The sequence below is a fragment of the Hoplias malabaricus genome, chromosome Y, assembly GCF_029633855.1.
Source record: "Hoplias malabaricus isolate fHopMal1 chromosome Y, fHopMal1.hap1, whole genome shotgun sequence".
NCBI lineage: Eukaryota > Metazoa > Chordata > Actinopteri > Characiformes > Erythrinidae > Hoplias > Hoplias malabaricus.
Window position 1 is genome coordinate 84,357,048 of NC_089820.1, and position 22,745 is coordinate 84,379,792.

Below are 22,745 nucleotides of genomic sequence, written 5' to 3' on the forward strand. Positions count from 1 at the left end.
ATTAAACAATATAAGATTTTCAACACTATTAGTGTTAGATTAACACTGTTACCTTTTACACAACTTATCAAATAAAGCATTGAATATTAATTACACCAAATGAATCTATAAATCAATAAATAAATAGTGTTGCTGCCTCACATCACCAGGATTTTGGGAACCTTTGTTGAGCCCTTGTCTCGGGTCACTTTCTGTAGTGAGTTTAGTCTTTTCTGCATGGGTTTCCTCTTGTGCTTTCCACAGTTCAAACACACATGTCGGTAGGTAGTTTGATGTGTGCAAAATTGTCCACAGGTGAGTGTGTGTGGGATCTGGTGATTGTGTGATGTCCGGTGATGCGCAGGTTGTCATGGGGTACCACTGCTCTATTTGTGCTACCACCTACCCAGCCCCCCAGGCTATGAAGAACTCCTGAAACTTAAAAAGTAGGAACTCATGGCAAAGGAGAGCTCTTAACCTGAAGGAAAAGGCTGGCCTTGCCCTTAAGCGAGAGAATGTCTCACAACCTGCAGGACCTGAAGTGGCAGTCTCCGGTAAACAAACATCAACACGCCAGAATTTGTTCAGTTGGTAGATGCACTGATCCCCTGTTTTGTACAAACACAGTTCATATTCTGAACCTGGTGAGTGAATGGTTGCCTCTGGGAACAGTGTGTTTGGGTTCTGCAGTGTACTAGGCATTCACATGCTTAAGGGCAAGGCAGCCCTGTGTCTCCAAGTTGGATATTTTCCTCATCAGAAGTTCCAATCCAGGGTGGGTGTGTCTTAGCACAAGCAGACCACTGGTACCCCCATGACACTGGTGCACTGTTCAGGGTGTGATTCCAGGTAGGTCTCAGCCCCACCGTGACCTTGGATACAGAAGATGAATGAAAGAATGAGTAAAACAGCACATTAAAAACTGTGCTGAAATGTATATTGGGTAAACTTTGGTTCACAACTGATATCAAATAACATCACTGTAATCTACAACAAAATGGCGATACAATTGGACCATGATTATGAGCAATCTGAGCTCCCCTCACTGAAACCGGCTGTACTGAATCTCAGCTGTGACTACATGAGCTGGAGTTTACTACTGACATTTTGAAAGGCTTATTGTTAATGATACCTATCAAATATGAATGATTTGGGATAACAAGCTTGAATATAGTCACTGCTGACAGTAACAATGGTAACAATAACCTGTCTGATGAAGTCTATGACGTTAATGCATTATTTAACACCTAATGCATATGCTTTTATTTGTCTGCTTTCATCATCAAATGGTTTATGTAATGCATCACAGCACTTGATACCATTGATAATGTAATGAGTTAAGAAGCTACTACAATAGACCTAGATAATAAAATTATTCCGGCCTTGGTCTGGCCCACATCCCCCATTTAAATGGCAGCATTAAAGCAGTGCATTCCTGCCTACCATGTGAGGGCTGCATAAGTATTAAATAAGGGCTGCTATAGCTTTACTAGACGTTGGCCAGATCTGTTTTGTGAACTGTGAACCAAATAAATATTTTTAAAATGAGGTCCATAGCTTGGAATGCAATTTGCAGTAGACCGCCGACAGTGGTACCTGACAGGGTCCACATCTGCATGCCATCTCGGATAGCTAAGATCACACATGAATTATAGTTCAGTTATCACAAAGTACAATGTAATTCGGTGTCTTGCGTTGTGTTTTGGGCTTAGTTACATTTGAATCAAGGTTGACTTGCAGTGTCCACACCCATAGCATAGGCTCTGTTCCCACAGCAGCACAAACATCACAAGTTTTCAAGGGACCAAGTCTGATGTACAGTCTAGCTGTATGGATTATGAACTGTTTTCATTGCGTTTCATTTTTCCACCAGATGGAGTATGCATCGACTAAAATGTTGGGTGAAAACGGTGAAAAACAATATTGATTTATTTAACACATGCTCTTTTTCTGAGAGATACGACTGGAAGTTGTCTTGTTAGACTGCCTATTAGATCTATAAATATGTTTTAAGGTGTTGTTGTGTAATGTTTTGTAATAAGAAATTCAAATATTCTCCTGCACTAATGTCATTTTAGGGTAAGTGTTGCTTAGTTCATTCATTCATTATCTGTAACCCTTATCCAGTTCAGGGTCGCGGTGGGTCCAGAGCCTACCTGGAATCATAGGGCGCAAGGTGGGAACACACCCTGAAGGGGGCGCCAGTCCTTCACAAGGCAACACACACACTCACACATTCACTCACACACTCACACCTACGGACACTTTTGAGTCACCATTCCACCTACCAACGTGTGTTTTTGGACTGTGGGAGGAAACTGGAGCACCCGGAGGAAACCCACACAGACACAGAGAGAACACACCACACTCCTCACAGACAGTCACCCGGAGGAAACCCACGCAGACACAGAGAGAACACACCATACTCCTCACAGACAGTCACCCAGAGGAAACCCACGCAGACACAGGGAGAACACACCACACTCCTCACAGACAGTCACCCGGAGGAAACCCACGCAGACACAGAGAGAACACACCATACTCCTCACAGACAGTCACCCGGAGGAAACCCACACAGACACAAAAAGAACACACCACAATCCTCACAGACAGTCACCCGGGGCGGGCCTTGAACCCACAAATAAAGTATTAATGAGCTATGCTCATGATTGCTAACATCAAAATCATTATGTTTAAATCATCTAAACCAAAATTTATACATCATTTGGAAACAATATTATCCTCAAGAACAACTAATTGATGCACATGCTTTTGCAGCCCTTTTTCTTTTATAAAATCCTTAGCAAATGCAGTGACGCATATGTATTTCTTGCTTGCTATTTTCAAATGGCATAATTAAAAAAAAAAAAAGATTTAAGGTTTATTTGTACACCTAATAAATAAGTTACACTAGTGTTAGCCTGGCTGTGTACATAGCCTATGTATCAGTGTCTAAGCTGAGTATATAATACAGGCTCTGTGTTGTAGTAGGTCAAGATTCATGAAGAAAAAAGGTTAAATAAGAAAGATAGAAAGATATTGAGATAACAGCCAGTATGCCCCTATTTATAAACATTTAATTCAAGCATTACAATGCCTGATAAAGACATTACATTGATATTCATTGGAAGTGTTGCCAGGCATACAGCTCATTATCTAAATTTCTGCCCCTGAGAGCATTTCAATTGAAATTCAGTTGACTTGGCTAAATAAGCTTTTTTCCATTTGAGAGAAAAAGTTTCACCACTGCTCTCCACCATGCGCTGAGGCTGTAGGTAAATAGCTGTCAAATTGCTCTTGGCAGCACTTTTACAGCACTGATAAATAATTTCTTCCGCACATTTACATTGTTAGGCTAGATGGATGAAGGGCTTCATCAGCCTTGCATTAACTAGACTAGACTAAACCGTGGCCTGGGGCATCTTATACATAATAGCATTTCAAACTGGATGCACAAAAATGACATTTACATTTTCTACTCGCATTTATTCATTTGGTACATACCTTTATCAGAAATGGCTTACAGGTGAGGCAAGCACAATCCAAGCAAACAGCTCTGACCTCATTTCTACTGTTACAAGACTTTTTCATTGAATTTCATTCAGTGCAATAGTGAAGCACAGTCAGAGGTTAAAATGGTGCAGCACAAAAGGCTACAAATAAGTGCAGATTGATGTTTTGTATAGGGGAGATAAACACAAGCTGAGTCATGAGTCAGAGGAATGCAATTAAAACTGAGTCAGATGTCAATGAGGCTCAAATCCAAGTTGACTCAGGAGTCAGTGGGATATAAATCTGAGTTGAGTCAGGAGTCAGAGGGATGCAAATCCAAGTTGAGTCAAGAGTCAGTGGGATGTAAATCTGAGTTGATTCAGGAGTCAGTGGGATGTAAATACGAGTTGAGTCAGGAGTCAGTGGGATGTAAATATGAGTTGATTCAGGAGTCAGTGGGATGTAAATATGAGTTGAGTCAGGAGTCAGTGGGATGTAAATATGAGTTGATTCAGGAGTCAGTGGGATGTAAATACGAGTTGAGTCAGGAGTCAGTGGGATGTAAATATGAGTTGATTCAGGAGTCAGTGGGATGTAAATATGAATTGAGTCAGGAGTCAGTGGGATGTCAATATGAGTTGAGTCAAGAGTCAGTGGGATGTAAATCTGAGTTTATTCCTGAATCAGTGGGATGTAATTATGAGTTGAGTCAGGAGTCAGTGGGATGTAATATGAGTTGATTCAGGAGTCAGTGGGATGTAAATACGAGTTGAGTCAGGAGTCAGTGGGATGTAAATATGAGTTGATTCAGTAATCAGTGGGATGTCAATATGAGTTGAGTCAAGAGTCAGTGGGATGTAAAACTGAGTTGAGTCATGAGTCAGTGGGATGTAAATATGAGTTGATTCAGGAGTCAGTGGGATGTAAATACGAGTTGAGTCAGGAGTCAGTGGGATGTCAATATGAGTTGAGTCAGGAGTCAGTGGGATGTAAATCTGAGTTTATTCCTGAGTCAGTGGGATGTAATTACGAGTTGAGTCAGGAGTCAGTGGGATGTAATATGAGTTGATTCAGGAGTCAGTGGGATGTAAATACGAGTTGAGTCAGGAGTCAGTGGGATGTAAATATGAGTTGATTCAGTAGTCAGTGGGATGTAAATACGAGTTGAGTCAGGAGTCAGTGGGATGTCAATATGAGTTGAGTCAAGAGTCAGTGGGATGTAAAACTGAGTTGAGTCAGGAGTCAGTGGGATATAAATCTGAGTTGATTCAGGAGTCAGTGGTATATAAATATGAGTTGAGTCAGGAGTCAGTGGGATATAAATATGAGTTGAGTCAGGAGGCAGTGGGATTCAAATCCAAGTTGAGTCAGGAGTCAGAGCAATATAAATCTGAGTTGAGTCAGGAGTCAGTGGGATTCAAATTCAAGTTGAGTCAGGAGTCAGAGAGATGCAAAACCGAGTTGAGTCAAGAGTAAGTGGGATGTAAATCTGAGTTGATTCAGGAGTCAGTGGGATGTAAATATGAACTGAGTCAGAAGTCCGTGGGATTCAAATCCAAGTTGAGTCAGGAGTCAGAGGGATGTAAATTTGAGTTGAGTCAGGAGTCAGAGGGATGTAAATCCAAGTTGAGTCAGGAGGCAGAGGGATGTAAATTTGAGTTGAGTCAGGAGTCAGTGGGATTCAAATTAAAACTGAGTCATAAGTCAATGAGGCTCAAATCCAGTCAGTGGCACGTAAATCCTGGTCGTGTCAGGAGACACCAGGATGCAAATCCAAATTGACTCACGAGTCATTGAGATAAAAATGAGAGTCAAGTCAGGACTCATTAGGATGCAAACCTTAGTACAGGCATGAGTTATTGAATACAAATCTGAGCTGAGTCAGAAGACACTAGGAGGGCAATCTGAGTTAAGACTCTAGGATGGATCAGAGTCAAATCACCAATTCCTGTGTTGTAAATCCAAGTCAATCCCTGTTGAGTCACAATTCACTAAACTGAACCCAGGTTGAATCACTAGTCAGTGCAATGTGAAATCAATTTAAGTTACTTGTCACTCTGCTGTGAACCTTAATCAAGTCACAAGGACTGATATCAGAGTGAAATCAGACAAATCCCCGGGATGGACATTCTTGTTGAGTGATGAGTCACTGCAATGTGAATATAAGTCAAATTATGCCTCGCTCAGATGTGAACCCAAGTTCAAACATGTCACACATGGCGTTTAGAGACTCTAAAAATGTTTTTAAAATAGCAAATTAAAATGGGCAAATCCTTGAAACAAAGATTTTTCAGGGGCACCCTTCAAATGAAGGTATAGGTCTAAATGTGGCTACAGACAAAGACAAAGCTCTACTACATCCATATTCAGTCTGTCCAAACAAACAAAAAAAAAAACGTTCTGCTGATCAGCTCCACCCATAGTAAGTGTAGTTAAAATAGAAGTTTGAAAAAGTCTAAATTGCAGATTTTCTGAATGAACCCCACCCCAAAAATAGCCCTAAAAATAGTATTCAGAACAGCTGTGGTTCAATGACAGTGTTGGAATCCTAGCACGGCCAAATGCAGGAATACAAAATAAAATTTAAAACAGTGAAAAAGTTGCAAATGGATAAAATATTTTCTTTTGAACAATAAAAACATTGTACTGTGTTCTGAGAAAATTCGAAAGCTTGTATGACAATCAGTAAATGAATGGAGCTACATAATGTGGTATACCACTGAGGAAGCACATAAGAAATATTGAAATAGGGCTATCATCATTCATTACTGTATATTCATTAAAAAGTAGCTTTGAAGTAATGCAGTCTGGGTTATTGATGGATACTTGATAAAACACCAACACACATTGAATTAGAAGCTCCATTAGAAACAACGACAAAGATCTTGTATTGGATTTTTGTAACTAGCTTGTAGACTCCTCTTATAATTGGTGAATGCAGCTTCTCTGAGGTGCACCGTGGACAAGGACGTTCAATTGTGAACACACAGTTTGCATAATCTCCACAGAAAAGCATGAAATTAATTGGGATTTTAAAAAAAACTCAGTAATCAGGTTCAGTCTTGAAGTTATGTACTTCAAACCGTGTAGTCATGGCAACTCCAGCCCTCAGATTTAATTCAGAGGATAGAGGGCTGAAGGTGCTATTCCCTCAACTTTGCAGTGCAGTTACCCACCTGACCATTGTTTTGACGATCCAGGGTCTGTGTCCCAGCAGCGGGACGGCCTCGTCCATAAGAGGGTGAGTCTTTATGAAGTTTAACACCTCGTCAGGGAAGGCGGTAGAGGAGCTGAACCTGGAGCCCTGAACAGCACACCCACCAGGTCTAGACACAAACAAAACCCAGGAAATATCACTGGCACATTCAGCATTCAGTGTGTGTTCAGTCTCAAACTGTTAAAACCAGGCATACACCAATCAGCCACTACCTTAGAATCAGCTCCTTGGTTCTACACTATATGTCCACTGTATCAGTTAGTTAACTACAGTGTTAGTTTAGCAGCTGATTCTGTATTCGTTTTAGTCTTAGGGCTGGACAATAAATCATCATCAATATATGTATCACAATATAAAATGTTTCAATAACAATGATATGATTTTTATGCACAATTTTATTATTTCTGTCACATCCTGTCCCAGTCCTGTTTGTTTTCCCTGCCATGTGCTCTCTCAGCACATGGCCCTGTCTGTTATTGTTCATGTCTCCACCCTTGTCCTGCTTTTGTTCCGCCTCCTTGTCCTTAACCCTCGTTATCTGTTTCAGGTGTGTCTCGTCTGTTTATATATTTAAGTTCCCTTGTGTCACTTCCTTGCTATCGGTCATTTGTTTTGCTATGTTCTAATTCCAAGTTGTGTTGTTTCGGTTGTTCCAATTCCTAGTCGATTTGTAAATTCTTAGTCAGTTGTTCCTTGTTTTGTTTCCTCGTTTCATGTTGTTGTTTCTAGTCCTCTCATTTGTCAGTCAACGTGTTTACCCTCAAGTCTGTTTATGTTTGTTTTGATATTCTGATTTAAATAAACGTCTGTGTTGTAGCGTGTGCGTCTGCCTTCGTCAGTCCGCCCTTCGTGTTACCCTGACAATTTCACTATACATTATTTACAGCATCTCTTACTGACTGATGGCCATTAGAGGGCGCTGCTATCAGTTCATTCAATTTCAAATTTAGTTTAAAAATATTAACATTAAAAAGCCAAGATGTTTTTGTTTGATGGTGATGTCATGTTACCTTCAGTTCTTGACAGTTTCTCTGTGGCTTTTTTCTTGGAATCATATCGTATCAACCTAGAAGCTTCGAAGTCTAGCTTCTAATCTTTTGACTAAAATGCGCTTTTTAAGTTCAATGCTGCAGAGGGCGCTTACAAACCAAGATGGAATCAATTACAAGAGGTTCAACTGTATGAATCATTGACCAATGGCGAGACCCAAATACTTGAAGAATTGATTCATTGGGAGTTGACTCCTCTTCACTAAAATGTGGATATTGAAGAGGAGCTGACTCTCAAAGAATCATTTACCAATGGTTGTCGACCTTGTGATATCGGTTTTCAAATCAGAAATAACGGTAATTTATCAGTTTTCAAAAGTTTAGTCTTTATTCGTCGATGAAAAGCACAAAACATTTGATCATATTTCTTGTTTTAAAATGTGAAATAGAGATTGTCATTGAATATTTTTCAGCACAGAGTTTCGTTAACAAATATAACAATGCTCTACTGATCATTGGTATGATGTCTGATCCACTCATAACAACACAACACAGTAACACTCCACCACCACGTCAGAGTCCCTGCAGTGCTGAAAATGACCGCCCACCCAAATAATACCTGCCCTCTAATGTTTCAGGGGCAGCCTGAACACTTAAGAACAGGCTCACCATGTAGTGTGATGCACCAGACGTAACTATAGAAATACAACGTGAGTCAATGGAGCTGATGAAATGGACAATCCGTTTACAAATAAGGACCATTTCTATTGGTCTGTTCGATTTGAAATGGTGGCCTCTACATTTAAACATAAAAATACAACACAGAGAATGGAATGCTTTAGCACATTTCTACAAATAAGTGTTTGAAGACATGCAGGTTTTACCTGGGTTTAGGCACCAGCTCATCTGGCACAGGGGTCCAGATGGATTCTGGGGACTTCTGCTCCTTGAACCTGCCCTCGAACACCCGCGCCAGCTGCTGCATGTCGAAGGCACACACAGCCGATCCGGGGATGCTGCCAAACACAAACAACAACAACATCTGCGGTCAAGCCATCTGATCGACACCTTACAAACACTGCCGTAACACACTGTCACAACAGCTGCAGGAGAAGCACATCCCAGCAGCCTCTGCCGGGGCTTTTCCTCTCGCTGACAGACTGCTCTATGATCTGGCCTCAGGCAAAACTCATTATTCTGCATTTCACTGCAAATGTTAGATTGTGTCATGTTAGGTGAGAGGGATTTTGAACTCTGTAAGGTTTGGCATCACAATTATATCAAGCATCATTCACACTGCGTTCAGTATAAAGCCAGTAAGCTGCGTATAGTTATTAAAATGAAAGTGTGTCTGAGCAAAAGTGAAAGGAAGACTTGCTCGTTTGCTATTATCGTTTTGCACCTTGCCTGAAATTACACTGAGTTAATACACTGAGCCCCTCTGGTTGCTGACGCTGAATGATATATAGTTATTAGTAACAATGAACTAAATTAGGGGATGCATACGAGGCAATGCAATACAACGATGTGTTAATTACACACTGTCATTAATAGTGTAATTCATTACAATTTACATTCTCATTCTCATAAAGACATTACATTAGGTCATTGGCCTAGAAAGTGTTGTTACATGTAATACTCAGGACTCTAACAGAAAAAACTCATTGACTAAAACCAAACTAACAAACAAACACACAAAAAAACAACTGCAAACCTCAGCATGCAGTTATGTCTCAGATATGTAAATGATTACAGGTGTGGTATGATGTATGATTAGACATTGGGTCTTGCCACAAAAGCACGTTAAAGTGCTTCTCTCGCCTATAAAATGTCTCTCAGATGCTATGTTTGGATCGTGTACCTCTTGGTGAGAGACTGTTTAATGCTAGACACATTTTGTCCAGTTGACAGACTTTGAGAGGGTGCACATCACTGGTTTGACAGAAGCAGGATGGCAGTTTCCACAAATTGCTCGCCATCTAGGCCATTCTGACCAAGCTGTTAGGAGGTGTGAGAGCAGTGGTGTCACGAACGTGAAACCTGGACAACTATGGACCGAAATAGTATCGTATTTAGCGAGAAATCCAGGTTCAGTTTGAGATCTGATGATGGTCAGGTTTGAGTATGGATGCCTTGTGGTGAGTGCTTCATTCCTGCCTTTGCTGCAGAACAACACAGCTGCCCCAACTGATGGTCACATGATGTGGGGAGCCACCACATATGACAGTGGGTATTTAGTGATACCCACAAAAAGCTCAGTGATATGTGAGGAACATCCTGCCGACACATGCTCCCTCTCATGGCTGGGATGTGCAGGATCTACAGGCCCAACTGCAAGGCACTATGTGGCCAGGCAGTACTTGATATTGATGTGGGAAGCAGAAGAAACAGTCAATCGTTATCATCTGAAACCCTTTGAAAACTAACAATTTGCGATGGTCACGATATTTTGACACGTCTTGTGGGGTGTGTCTCATACACAGTGATTTGTGCCTACAAAAATGGACTAAGGAAAGACAATCAGTGAACTGGTGACAGGATCAAGGGTGCCCGAGGTTTATTGATGCATGTGTGGAACAAAGGCTAGCATTAATCTTTTCAGCAATCTGTGTTACAGTGACTCTTCTGTGGGATCAGACAAGGTGAGCTAGCCTTCGCTCCACTTGCACATCAATAAGCCTTGGGCACCCATGGCCCTGTCACTAATTCACTGGTTGACCTTCCTTGGACCATTCTGATAGTTACTAACAACTGCATACAGGAAACACTGTGTAAGACCTTCTGTTCTGAAGGGGCTCTGATTAAATTATTATTCCCACTATCAATTTGGGCCATGAGTTGCTGGGAATCTCACTCTTTACAGTTTTTGCCTGATTCCATCACCTGAACGGCATGGCTGTGTGACTGATTTTTAAAGTAACCATAATAGCACAAAGAATCTAAATAAACCTCCTATTAACGTAGCATAACTCCCAATAAATAATAGCAGTCTGTATTTTGTGTGATCTTTTATGTGAAGTCCATTGCTCCCATTGCTACATACGTAATTACTTTCTATGTTCATTCATCTATTTTTAATTATGTCCAAAGATGCTCACATTTTAGCACTTTTTCTAGATCTGCATTATATACAACGCTGGCAACTTCAGCCAAATTAACATCCTCAATGTAGAAAAGTATTAGTAGTTTTATAAATATTTAAAGTTTATTAAGGCAAGTTTTTTCAGTGACTCTTTCTGAATTAGTCATATGACCCTGTCGACAGATTTTTGGATGGATGGGGTAGGGCCCGGAGGCTTGATTCAGGGTCCAGGTGTTCGCCATGTGGACCAGACCAGACCACCCCCAACAGAGCTCTGTCAGCTACATGCCAACACACGGCCCAGCAGGGCAACAGACTGCCCCAGGGAAATTCTCGACCTCATTTACAACTCCTCTCCCATTTCACTTCAGACCACCTTAAAGCCCACAGACTGAGCTGAATCCAAATGAGGCACTTAATAAGACACAAATGTAGTAACTTAGCATCTTACAGTGACTGAACTAACAGCATTAAAGAGCTGTAAGTTTTACAGGGTTTGTCATTGTTTTTAATGCAGTTAAGTACACATCCTCTATGTGCCTCTGCTGTGTTTTTCTGTCTTTCCACATCCACTGTTTATTTTCCTTTGTGCTTCTTGTTTGTCATGTCTGTCTCCTTGGCCACGCCCCTTCCTCTCATGTGACTCACCCTGCTGTTCCTGTCTTAGCCATGTTCCCTGCCCTCATGTGACTCACAAAGGTGTTCCTTGTTTTTTTAAGGTTTATAAGCCATTTGTAGCTTGTGGTTCTTGGGTTTGTTTGATTCCACATGTCTCTGTTTTTCTGACTTGTGTTTTGGTTTGTCTGTCATAGGTTACGATTGGTTGTTTTCTAATGTCCTAGCTATCTTCTCATCCTGTTTCATGTATTGCTTATAGTTACTCTCGTTTTGGTGTTTGTGGTTCTTTGATGGTTTCTTTTCTCTTGACATTCTCTGTTGTTCCCCTTCTTCCTGGCGTCGGGTTGCTCAGGTTTTCTGAGTCTTTGTTCAGGGTTAGTTTCTCTGCCCTTCCCTGTCTTTGCCTCAGTCTCCGTTTGAGTCTGTTCCTGTTTCAGTCTGATCTTGTCCCTTTATTCATTTCTGTCTCTGTTCCAGTGTTTAATACTTGATTTGTTGCCTTGGTTTTATTTTAAGTCCTCAGTTTATCTATGTTTTAAAGGAGCAATCTGTAATACATTTATTGTACTTGCTCATAAATTGTCCAGGGCGGTTATAGATTAATGAAAATAAGCTAAGTTGAAGCACTGGCATCCCTGAGAGTACAGAAGCAGTATATTCTCTTTGCCCTCTGTCCCATCACATTACAGTCCAAACCAACCGGGTTGCCAAGTCCACAAACACAGCCAGGAAGTGACCAAGTGAACAGAGATAATGTTAGATCTTAACAGACTGACAGCAAATACAGAAAATATTGGCCATGTGCTTAAAAGATAGAGGCAGCTTCGAAGCAGCAGAATTACAAAACAGCTCCAAAGTTGGTTAATTTTCTCCTAAACAGGTTATAGGAAGTCATTTTTGAAAAAATATTAAAGTATAGATGCCTATGTATAGATTAAAAGGAGTAAACATAGGTTGTGTGTTTTATATAAATAATAAAGATCTGACTCCTAAAGCGACATTTATGGTGGAAGGGAAAATAATAATAAAACCAGCTTTGTCTATGCAGGAGAATGGTGGGGGCTCAATCAAGTTTTAGCCTTTCTTTAGCATAGGTAGATGTTTTACTGAAACAATAAACACTTTTCTGTGTAAATAGGTTGATTATGGCACATTCTTTTAGCTATTACTGTCCAAAATTCTTAAACTCGTCTCTGGTTTGTTCAGTTTTCCTCAAACTGGCAACCTGTCCGAGCGTCGTGTCTGGGGAGGAGAGGGTTGAGGCAGACAGATCTCTCCACTGTTTTGAAATTGTATTGTAGTTCCCATTTTAAACGCTTGGTGTCAGTATTACAGATTGCTCCTTTAAGGTTTAGCTCTAGTTTGTTCTATGATTTGTTCTTGATTCTTTGCTTTTGTTACTGATTATACTCTTATAATACAGTCCTTCACAGGGCGACACACACTCAAACCAAACACACTTTGGGTCTCCAATCCACCTACCAACGTGTGTTTGGACCATAGGTGGAAACCCATGCGGACAAAGAGAGAACACAGCAAACTCCTCACAGTCAGTCACCCAGAGTGGGACTTGAACCCACAACCTCTAGGACCCTGGAGCTGTGTGACTGTGACACTACCTGCTGCGCCATCGTGCCGCCCTTATTATAAAAGATTTGTATTTTTTTCATAATATTTGCCCTTTAAACTTTACAAGAATGTAAATGTCATTTATTAAGTACCAATAACTAAGTTTGAAAATAAATTTTGAGAACAGTGACTAGATCTCAACTTGAAAACCACAACCATGTCCCTAGACGTCTACAGTCAATGTTTTGAGGGATGTTTCTGGGCACGTAAGTCATAAGTTTGTGAGTGAAATGTTATCGTATTAGCCTTGGAGCATGCTTTAGTTGCTTTAGCGTTATTTTCTCTGGTGCAGTCCCAAATCAATGATTGTCCATCTGCCCTCAGCAAGCCCAGTCTCTTTCCTGGCTCCAGACACTCATCAGTCTCAGAGAGAGAGAGAACAGACACGGAGAAATGAGATCGGACACAGGCACAAAGCACATAACGGACAGAACACATTACGCAGGACAGGGAGAAGAAGAGAGTAAGAAAGCAAAGGATAGAGAGGGTGAAACAATGAGGCTACTTTCTTGAGGCACTGCTGCACTTGCGTTAAAAAATAGTGAAAAGATTGTTCGGTTTCTGACAGCTGCATAATAACTGCACTGAAGTTACAAAGCAAATGTTACAATAAGTTTCATTTTCAAGTTAAATACCTACAAAATGAAATGACCTTCTATACTCATCAGCTCCACTGTGCACTTTGTAGTTCTACAATTACTGATGTAGTTGCTCTGAATACTTTGTTAGCCCCTTTCCCCTGTTCTTCACTGCCTCAAATGTCAGTGCTGGAGATGAGCCTCTGACTTTAGATGAGGTAGACAAATGAGGTAGTTTTATGTAATACATAAGCCAGTGAATGGGCAGAGTCAGAACTTGAGCAGCACTACTGTGTCTGATCCACTCATGCATGGCATTGTTAGATTTCCGCCTTTAACTACACTTTTGAAAAATATACACTAGATATGTGAACACTGCATCAAACCTCAGGAGCTGTTCATGGTACGGGAATCTGGCACAGTTTTCTTTGCTTTAATTGGTCGTTTTCAGTGTGTATTCAAATGGGGATGATGTTATCTTTGTCTTTTAACCCCGATATAGACCTTGGTGCCTAAGTTATTGGCTGCTAATCCATCACTCCTGAGACCAGTATGGGGGGCATTTAAACCCTCTAGCCCACATGTGACATTAGGTATGCTGACCTTAGGTTTATGTGCAGCTGCTCCAGAGTAACCCATTAATTTGACCATACTTTGCTATAGCGATTTCATGTGAGTCGTGTTCCCGAGATTAAATATCTGTCTACCACGCCGAGGCAAATGCATGATTTAAAGCATGAAGTCAATGCAGTTCCAATTGTTGGGTTAGTCTCCACGTTAGCCGCCGAAGCCTTGAAGCTCCAGTGCGAAGCTAAAGAAGAAAAACAGACGTGTCATGGTTTGATTTGAGGGGAAAAGTGTGTATTTGATTTCTCTCCAAACGACTCCTTCAGGTCTCCCCCCGCGGCCAGAAGCTGTGCTCTGTGGTGAGGAATGATTGAGACGAGGCCGTAATTAGGGTCTGTATAGAGTCAATCCCCAGCTGGAGCTTGAGGGCTGGGGAGATGGTGGCTGCTTGGCGCCTGTCACCTGACACTGGTCCTGCTGGGATGCCGCCATTGGGCCAATGATGGGCCAGAACTGGAGCCAGCACTGTCATCTGCCAAAGCGCACTGCCCACAGGCTGACCACTGGCCACGTCTCGAATCAGTCACAGTGACCGGTTCACTGCTCTCTATTAGATTCCATTCGGTGCCTACACAGATTGAAGCAATAAATGTCAAAGTCCGCAAGACATTACAGAATCCTCCTCATTGTGCTCTGCTTTGGTTAGTTGCCTCTTCATGCTGCTTTTCCCCTCATTTGCTCCACCTCAATGAGCCAGAAGTGGAGAATTGAAACACAGCACAGGGCCAATAATTGACAGGTTTTAAGGGACCGTCCCAGAGGGCAGCCTATCGAAAACCCTTTAAAGACTGCGGAATAATTTATGGACGGAGCAGGGCAGGGCATAGTGTACATGAACAGGGCTGTGTAAGGTAAAGGAACAGGGCACAGGAGTAGAGATATCATTTGGAACATTTCCCAAGACTACAGCCTGTTGCCCTTATGGACAAGAGCACTGCCAAAGATTTCATTGGCTACAATATACCAATGGCCCCCAACAAACAGTAGACTCTTATTATTTAAAGACAAATCTAATCATCTAATGATTTGCCCAGAGTTTTTGATTAACCCTTTTAGACTTAACCCTTAGAAGGTGCAATACCTACGCTACTGGAATCTACTATCTTTTCGAAACCTGCATCATTCTCCACTACCACGGCTGCCCCCATGAAACTTAGCAAGTGATGTCACAAAATTCCACCAATAATGGGACTGAACCCAACTTAGTTGTACCATTCAGCCCAAGCTGGAGTCTAGTGTCGGCCACCAACTTTTGAACCTTTTCAAAAGACTATGGTGTAATTTTACGAGCTGCCATCATGAGGCAGATAAAAACAAATGTAATCTCTGATGTAGCTTTGGTATTTTACAAATAGTTTGTGCTGGATGTCTGTATTTAGTCAAGATTGACAGGCCTCACTGGCCAATCAGGGCTCTGCATGGATTCCATGTCACAGACTAGTCCTTAATCAGCGAGAACCATGAGTTAGCCAGTACTAAAAAAGTACCAGGTATCAAATTTGCCAAATGGAAAAGCAAAAAATCAGTGTGTAGTGAGTTGTGTAGGTGCCATGCAGTGGAAAAGTGCTATTAGTTATTACTGCCAGTGGTACTATTTACACGAGTGGTTTTTAGCATTCCTGTTTAGAGTAAAGCGAAGGCTTAATGTAAAAACCCTTCACATTCATTCTAAGCTCTAAAACTGGGATAAACACAGTTCTTCAGTGGTTCCAGAGTTTAACAGAGTTGTTCTCTACATTCTCTGACTTTAACAAAGAGCCGATAGTATATATGTTTACCTTAAAGTTATAGCTTCAAAATCACTGTGATGCATCACTGTAATAAGGAGACTAGAGTCTTTGTCATTGCTACTCTGGTCTCAGTGCTCCAGAGACTGCACTATGTAACTTTTGGAGGAGTGTAGAGGAAACCACCACGGTCCCCTTTGATTTCATGACAGTGCTATAAACAGCAATTACACTCTTCAGCTGTAGAGGGAGCTCTGGAGGAAAAATAACTAATCTTACTTTTTCAGGGTCCTTTAAAGGACTTTGTTTATTCGAGAGCCTGGAGCTTGAAGGTCACTGTATACTGTATGACCACAAACGGGGCTAGATGAATATACGTATTATTTTGCAGTCTCCTCCAGGTCATCTAAGAGGTATTGGATAATGCTCCATCCTTTCCAACACTCGAGAGACTGCTCCGATACAGGCTGGAATACATACCCCTCTAACAAACACCTGGCATTGAGCATCATGGTCCCAATGGTAACAAAGCATAAGGTAAACCCAGAGTAAGGTCAACGTCAGAAAGGCAGCAGTTAAAGAAATTGTGACACTCTGCTGTGTGCAGCAATGTCCTCAGACGTGTTTTATTGACTCAGTTGCACTGTGAACTAAATGTAGGCCGTCCGGAGATGACAAAAAGCCAGTTGTGTTGAGGTGTAAGTGTGAGCTGCTGCTGGCTGTGCTCCTGCTGGTTATTATAAATGAGATAGAAACACAGAGACATGGCCAACAAGTGGAAGTCCTTTACAAAACTCACTCAGCCAATAAGCTGCTGGAACTCATCAGCCTCAACTCCAATCCAGCCAATGAACTGTCAGGACTCCTTGAGCTCCAGTCTCACACTTTTGTGGCTGGAGAGACTAACCTGGATCTATCTATCTGTCTCTCTCTCTCTCTCTCTCTCTCTCTCTCTCTCTCTCTCTCTCTCTCTTTTTCTCTCTCTCTTTTTCTCTGTCTGTCTGTCTGTCTGTCTGTCTGTGTCTCTCTCTCTCTCTCTCTCTCTCTTTCTCTCTCTCTCTCTCTAAATATATTTGATAAACAGCTACACTCATAACCGTCCTGTCAATTATTCCTTTGTCTCTATCTGGCCTTCTCCTCTGCTCACCTGCTGACCACTACACAAATGACCTCCTGGCACTGTGCCCGTGTTAGTGTCCAGCACAGTGGGCATAAACTGGCACGGTCAACCTTCTGCCAACACAGCGACATCACCGTGGCAACACCATTCCGTGGCCTTGCCAGTGCGGTGACATCACTGTGCCAGCAGAGTGCCATCACCATGCCAATATCGGCCCATCGTCATGCCAGCTCTGTGCCATCACCATAGCAACAGCCTGCCAACACTGGGCCATCAAACATCTCTCTCATCAAAGTCTCTTTAATGTGCAGAAGCAGCAGTCAAGGCAAAGCAGTTTGTACATTCTTCCAGCGGCAAGGACTCCGCAAACTGTAAACAAGCCATGGACCCTGACCTGTTTTGACCTCCTGTCCACATGAAAATTGCATTTTAAGTTACTGAAGAGGGAGGTTTTTAAAAAAACACTCACCAAGGTGGAGATTTATTAAAGCATTGTCAGTGTTTTTTGTGTGGACAATATTTTCAGCAACGCTGATGTCACAAAAGTGAACAACTACAGTGCATACACTCAGATATCACTACAGTTCTGATTCCCACATATGAACAAATACAGATGATGCTGTATTAGAAAAATATAATTCACTCTCAAGATCTAGAGTCAGTGAGTTCATGACTTGATAGTGCACTACAGAGGGAGTATGGAGTGATTTGGGATTAAACCTGTGTGTTTCCCTCGCTCTGTGGTGTTTTGATGTCTCTCTTTAAGAGGTGCTACAGCCCCCTACTGGACTGGCGTGATAATGCAAGCGTTTTTGTATTTGCCTAGAGAGAGACAAATCTCTATTTTTAAAAAATATCCAGATCCACGTGGATGGGGCCTGATTCTTCACATATTTCAAACGTTTCACTCCAAGGCTCTGTAAGTGGGCTCTAATCATATTGTCATTTACCTTAGATCTTCAGGAGATACATTCTTAAACTCAAATTTAAAGGTGGAATGTGCATGATTAAGAGAGATCTATTATCAGAAATGGAATATTCATTCATTAGTATGGCTTTATCCTGTTCAGGGTCCTGGACCTATCCAGGAACACGCTCTGGACGTGGCACCAGTCCGTCACAGAACATCACACATGCATCCAGTCACTCACACACTCATGTGGAACATGTGTTTGGACTGTGGGAAGACACCAAATCACCCGGAGGAAACCCTTGCAGACACAGGGAAAACACATCAAAGCCCAGACACAGGGAAAAAAACATCTGACCTGAGGCAAGGGTCAAGCCCAGGACCACATGACCCTGAATCTGTCTGACAGTGACGCCCGAGAAACAGAAAACATGATAAACTGACCGACAGAATGGGTCTAAATCTACCGATCCGTTTTTATTTATATATAATCTCTTATAACTTTTAGTTACCGTAGTCTGAACACTACACAGTTGTCATTTAAGAAGCGGGACCTTCAGAGGCCACTACGTTGTGCTGCCGTGTTTCTACAGTAGCCCAAAATGGCGGAACCAAACACTGGCTGTTTAAAGGAGGTCCTTAGATGGTTGCAATCTACAAACTCAATGCGAGATAAATAATACGCACTGAACCTTTAAAGAAACAGGACTGTTTTTGTTTTTCCAAATACTTTTAGACACTTTTTACTGATCCATTCATCATTCAAAACTGTCACTGGCATTATCCAAAAAATGGATATAAAACCTTTTGTTTCAATTCCAACTATTTATTCGATTCAAAGTAGTTACTGAGATGAATAATCAGCCTTGGTTTTACAACATTAAACATTTCAAAAGACGTTTTCCTCTTTATTCTGCTGTGTTCCCAGAGAGAGAGCGAGAAAGAGCGGGAGAGAAAGAGACAAAATAAAACAAAACACGGCTTCTAATGTGAGACCAATGGAAAATACCCAGCTGCTCACATGGGATCGGTTCAGCACTTTGTTATAGTCCTGTGTGTCTGCTGCCAGGTTTCATTGGCAGACGGATATTTAATTTTGTTCTAATTCATGTTTTTGGAGGCAAACTGCCCAGAGACAGCTTTGTATTCTTGGAATATTTCATTCAGTGCAGTAAAACGATTCAACCATTACAGGTAAACAATACTGGTAAACAATACAGATAAACAATGCGGTCTGTAGTGCGAAATGAAAAGCCACTTTATTAGAAACTCATTCCTTGCAGGCACTTGTTGGCATTGGATTCCCATAGCTCATCTGACAAAGACTCTTTATGGCCAACACAAAAACATGGCTTTATCTGCTGTTTTATCTGCTCCTCTCCTTTAATGATGGGATTTTTCAATTCTGCTGATGCCTCTGTTTGGCACGTTAAAAATGTGGTCCAAAAAAGCAGAGAAGTCACAGATTTTAATTTGGCTTCTCTCTCGCTCTGTCTCTCTCTGCCCAGACTTAAATAAACTAGAGCAAAGAAATAAGAGAACCAAGCAACAACGGCTAAAATGAGAATGTCTGCTTGCACACGTATCGCTGCTGCGCACTCAGGGTAGTGGTGAACTGTGGCTTATCCTCATTTAAAGGAACAGGTGCTGGTACTGGTCGTTCTGAACAGAGCTGTTTAGGTGCTGGGTTGTTTGATCTTTGTAGTTTTTTTTTTTTTCTAAAAAATCAGATCACAGATATTTTATAAAGACCCCAGGGATCTGTGTGAATTTGTAGACAAGGAGAATAATATGTCACTTTTAACAATGGGCATCGTGGTTACCATGGTTACTCTCAGTTGAATATAACAGGCTCTGATGTCTCAGATATTAAAATCATGAGGGGCATATCATTTAAACAAAGTTAACATAGTTCTGGGGTCTTACTGAAACAACTGTGATATGCTTTGGTCAAATTACCACAAGGATACAACAAACACCACAGTGCCATTCTCATCTTCAGAATGACCTGTTTCAGCACCTGCTCCTTTAGATGAGAACGAACCACAGCTTAGTTCAGCGCGAGAGCCCAGAAGTGAGTAGCGAGGAACAGAAATCTTTGCAAGCTCACATGAACACAGGTCCAGCAATGTGATTGGAGAGACTCAGATGAGGAGGCGGGACAAGTGATTGGTAGGGCCCTAAATAAATGTTCGCATGCATTAAAAATGTATTTTATTCATGATATGTCCACTTTAATGAGTATTAAGTTTGGTGAGTCCTTGTCAGGAAGTGCATTTTTTTTCCACTCCATTTTTCTCCTTCAGCCACAAATCTTGACATCACTGCGATTTAATATTTGCATTTGGATTTTAAATGAACTAGTACTTTACAAACGTATTGCTTTAACATTTTACCCTTTGAACAGAAGTAGAAGAAGCAGAATAAACAGAAGACGGTCTGTGGTTTCAGTTTTATTACATATTTGAGCGAATCTCTGCTTGCAAACTGCCAGAATGACTCATCTGTTTTTATAACCCACAGACTACGGCTTATTACCCATGTTGCGTGTCTCTGTAACAGCTCTGTTTTCTGCTCTATCACTTCACTTAGCAGGTGTACAGAGATATCTCCTCCAACGGGGTTTTGTGTAAAACATTCATGAGCTTCGGAGCTATTGGGAGATATGTCACACTTAAGAAAAGGACATTATATCTTTTACCGCTGCGGAAGCGAGCTGAACTCAAACGCTACTGCGGCTCCATTTCATGCTCGTTTTAATACGTTTATTGCTCGGAGGAGGGGATCTCAGGTGTCACTGGGCCAAAATAGAACATTATTCTCAGTTTCCAAGGAGACATTTGAATCAGCCGTAAAAAGTGCCCACCACCGGTGCCACTTTTAGGTGGCAGCCATTTTGAGGCATTGAAAGGCAGAAATCTCTGTTTGCCTGTTGCCACGGAGACGCTGGACGCTAATCTGAAGGACGATGTATATTTGGACGACACAATGTTTGTTTCAAAGGCTTCAGAGCTTGTCTATTTTATCAGCTTCACTGACGTTAGAGATGCCTTTTGTTGTTCTCTAGATACACGATGTAGTCCCTCTGCATACTTTACTATCCCCATTTCACCCTGCACTCCAGACTTTTGGCTGTTGGATCATTCTCAGCGCTGCAGTGACACTGACGTGGTGGTGGTGTGTTAGTGTGTGTTGTGCTGGTGTAGAGTGGATCAGACACAGCAGCGCTGCTTGAGTTTTTAAACCCCTCGGTGTGATGGCCAATGTTCCGTCCAGTGGGCAGCGTCCAGTGACCACTAATGAAGGACAAGACGACGGCCAACACAAACTGTGTAGTAAAAGATGAGCTAATGTCTCTGAGTTTAAGTGTGTTCTAACGTGACACTGAGCTGTTTAAGAATTCCAGCAGCACTACTGTGTCAGATCCACGCACTGCAGCGCTGAGAATGCACCACCCAAATCATTCCTGCTCTGTGGTGGTCTGATCTGATCTTTATTTTTTTTTACTTTGCTTGTGTCCTTCCTTTGCATCACCCCCATCTCTCACTCTCTTTCTTTCTTTCTTTCTCTCTCTCAATCTCTCTCTGTCTCTCTGTGTTTGTGTGAGTAGGTGTGCACGTTTTCAGTGTTATTATTATCATCATCATCACTGGCATTTGCCATAAATGCCCTTTTCAAAACCTCTCTGTATAATTTGTTTCAGGGTAATGTTGCATCCTGCTGCTTATCTGTATTCTGCGGGTGTGCTGTCAGTGTCCGTGTTTGTGTTTGTGTGTGTGTGTGTGTGTGTGTGATAGAGACAGACAGAGAGAGAGCGTTAACTATGGTTATTATGGTTGTTATTTATTATATTGCACTAATGGTAATAAGCGTATGAGAGGACTAAAAAAAGCTCTAAGGCTATTTTCTTTGTCAAAATGCAGGCTTCACATGAATCTGAACATGAAAAACATGTGATTTTCACAGTGAAGGCATTCTTTAAACTTCACCTGCATACCATTGCATGGCATCTACTCTACTCAGCTCTGCTCTACTCGCTTTTTGGGACCAGGTACTTGGTTGGTTTTCCACTATGCAGCTCCCAGCGGGTAACATCGCAACACAACATCTCTAATGGGAACTGTGGGCTTCAGAAACCACAGCAATGGCAGCTGTAACAATATTTGTTGTTTATTTATCATGTATTCATGTGTTGTTTTTATTTTATGTGACTGTGCACTGCTCCACGCATCAGATCAGACCAGTCCTGATCAATCTTTTCATTCCTTGTTGCACCATCCAGCTCTCGCTGGAGTATTTTGTCAGCCACCTATCCAAGAGCCAATCAGCGCTCTGCAAAGTTTACACATCATGGTTTAGTTCCTACTTAGCTCGCTTGGAACCACAAGCAAACAGCAAGCAGGTTCTAAAGTAGAGTAGGGCTGAGTAGAGTAGAGTAGAGTAGGGACCATGTTAGTGTAAATGCGCCATTAGATTCAATGCACTGACAGGTAGGTTTCAATTAGTATTACTAAGGAAGAAGGGTCTAAATGAAGGGATGTACCTGTTAGGTGGGGTAGAGAAGACCCCCAGTATGATGTCTCTGCCGTGCATGCGTATGATGGGGCTGGTTGACTGCAGCAGGTTGAAGTAGAAATGGGAATCCCCAGGAATGGAGCAGTTCAATCGAGCCTTCAGAAACGACGTCCACTGCTTCTCCAGCACACGCTGAGAACCACCCAGGTCCCCCTTACACACACGGGCCACACGGGACACCATCACCTGAAACACACACACA

The 22,745-nt window shown here is 41.8% G+C and overlaps 1 protein-coding gene across 1 annotated transcript in view; it reads right to left on the reverse strand.

Annotated features, from left to right (window-relative positions):
- The window catches only part of sema6ba (sema domain, transmembrane domain (TM), and cytoplasmic domain, (semaphorin) 6Ba), a 240,161-nt gene that overhangs the window by 31,149 nt on the left and 186,267 nt on the right, over positions 1-22,745 (reverse strand). The window contains exons 10-12 of the mRNA XM_066656615.1: positions 22,512-22,729; positions 8,562-8,693; positions 6,648-6,797 (exon numbers count right to left, since the gene is read on the reverse strand). Coding sequence (XP_066512712.1) covers positions 6,648-6,797; positions 8,562-8,693; positions 22,512-22,729 — 500 coding nt within the window. The remainder of the gene's footprint in view (positions 1-6,647; positions 6,798-8,561; positions 8,694-22,511; positions 22,730-22,745) is intronic.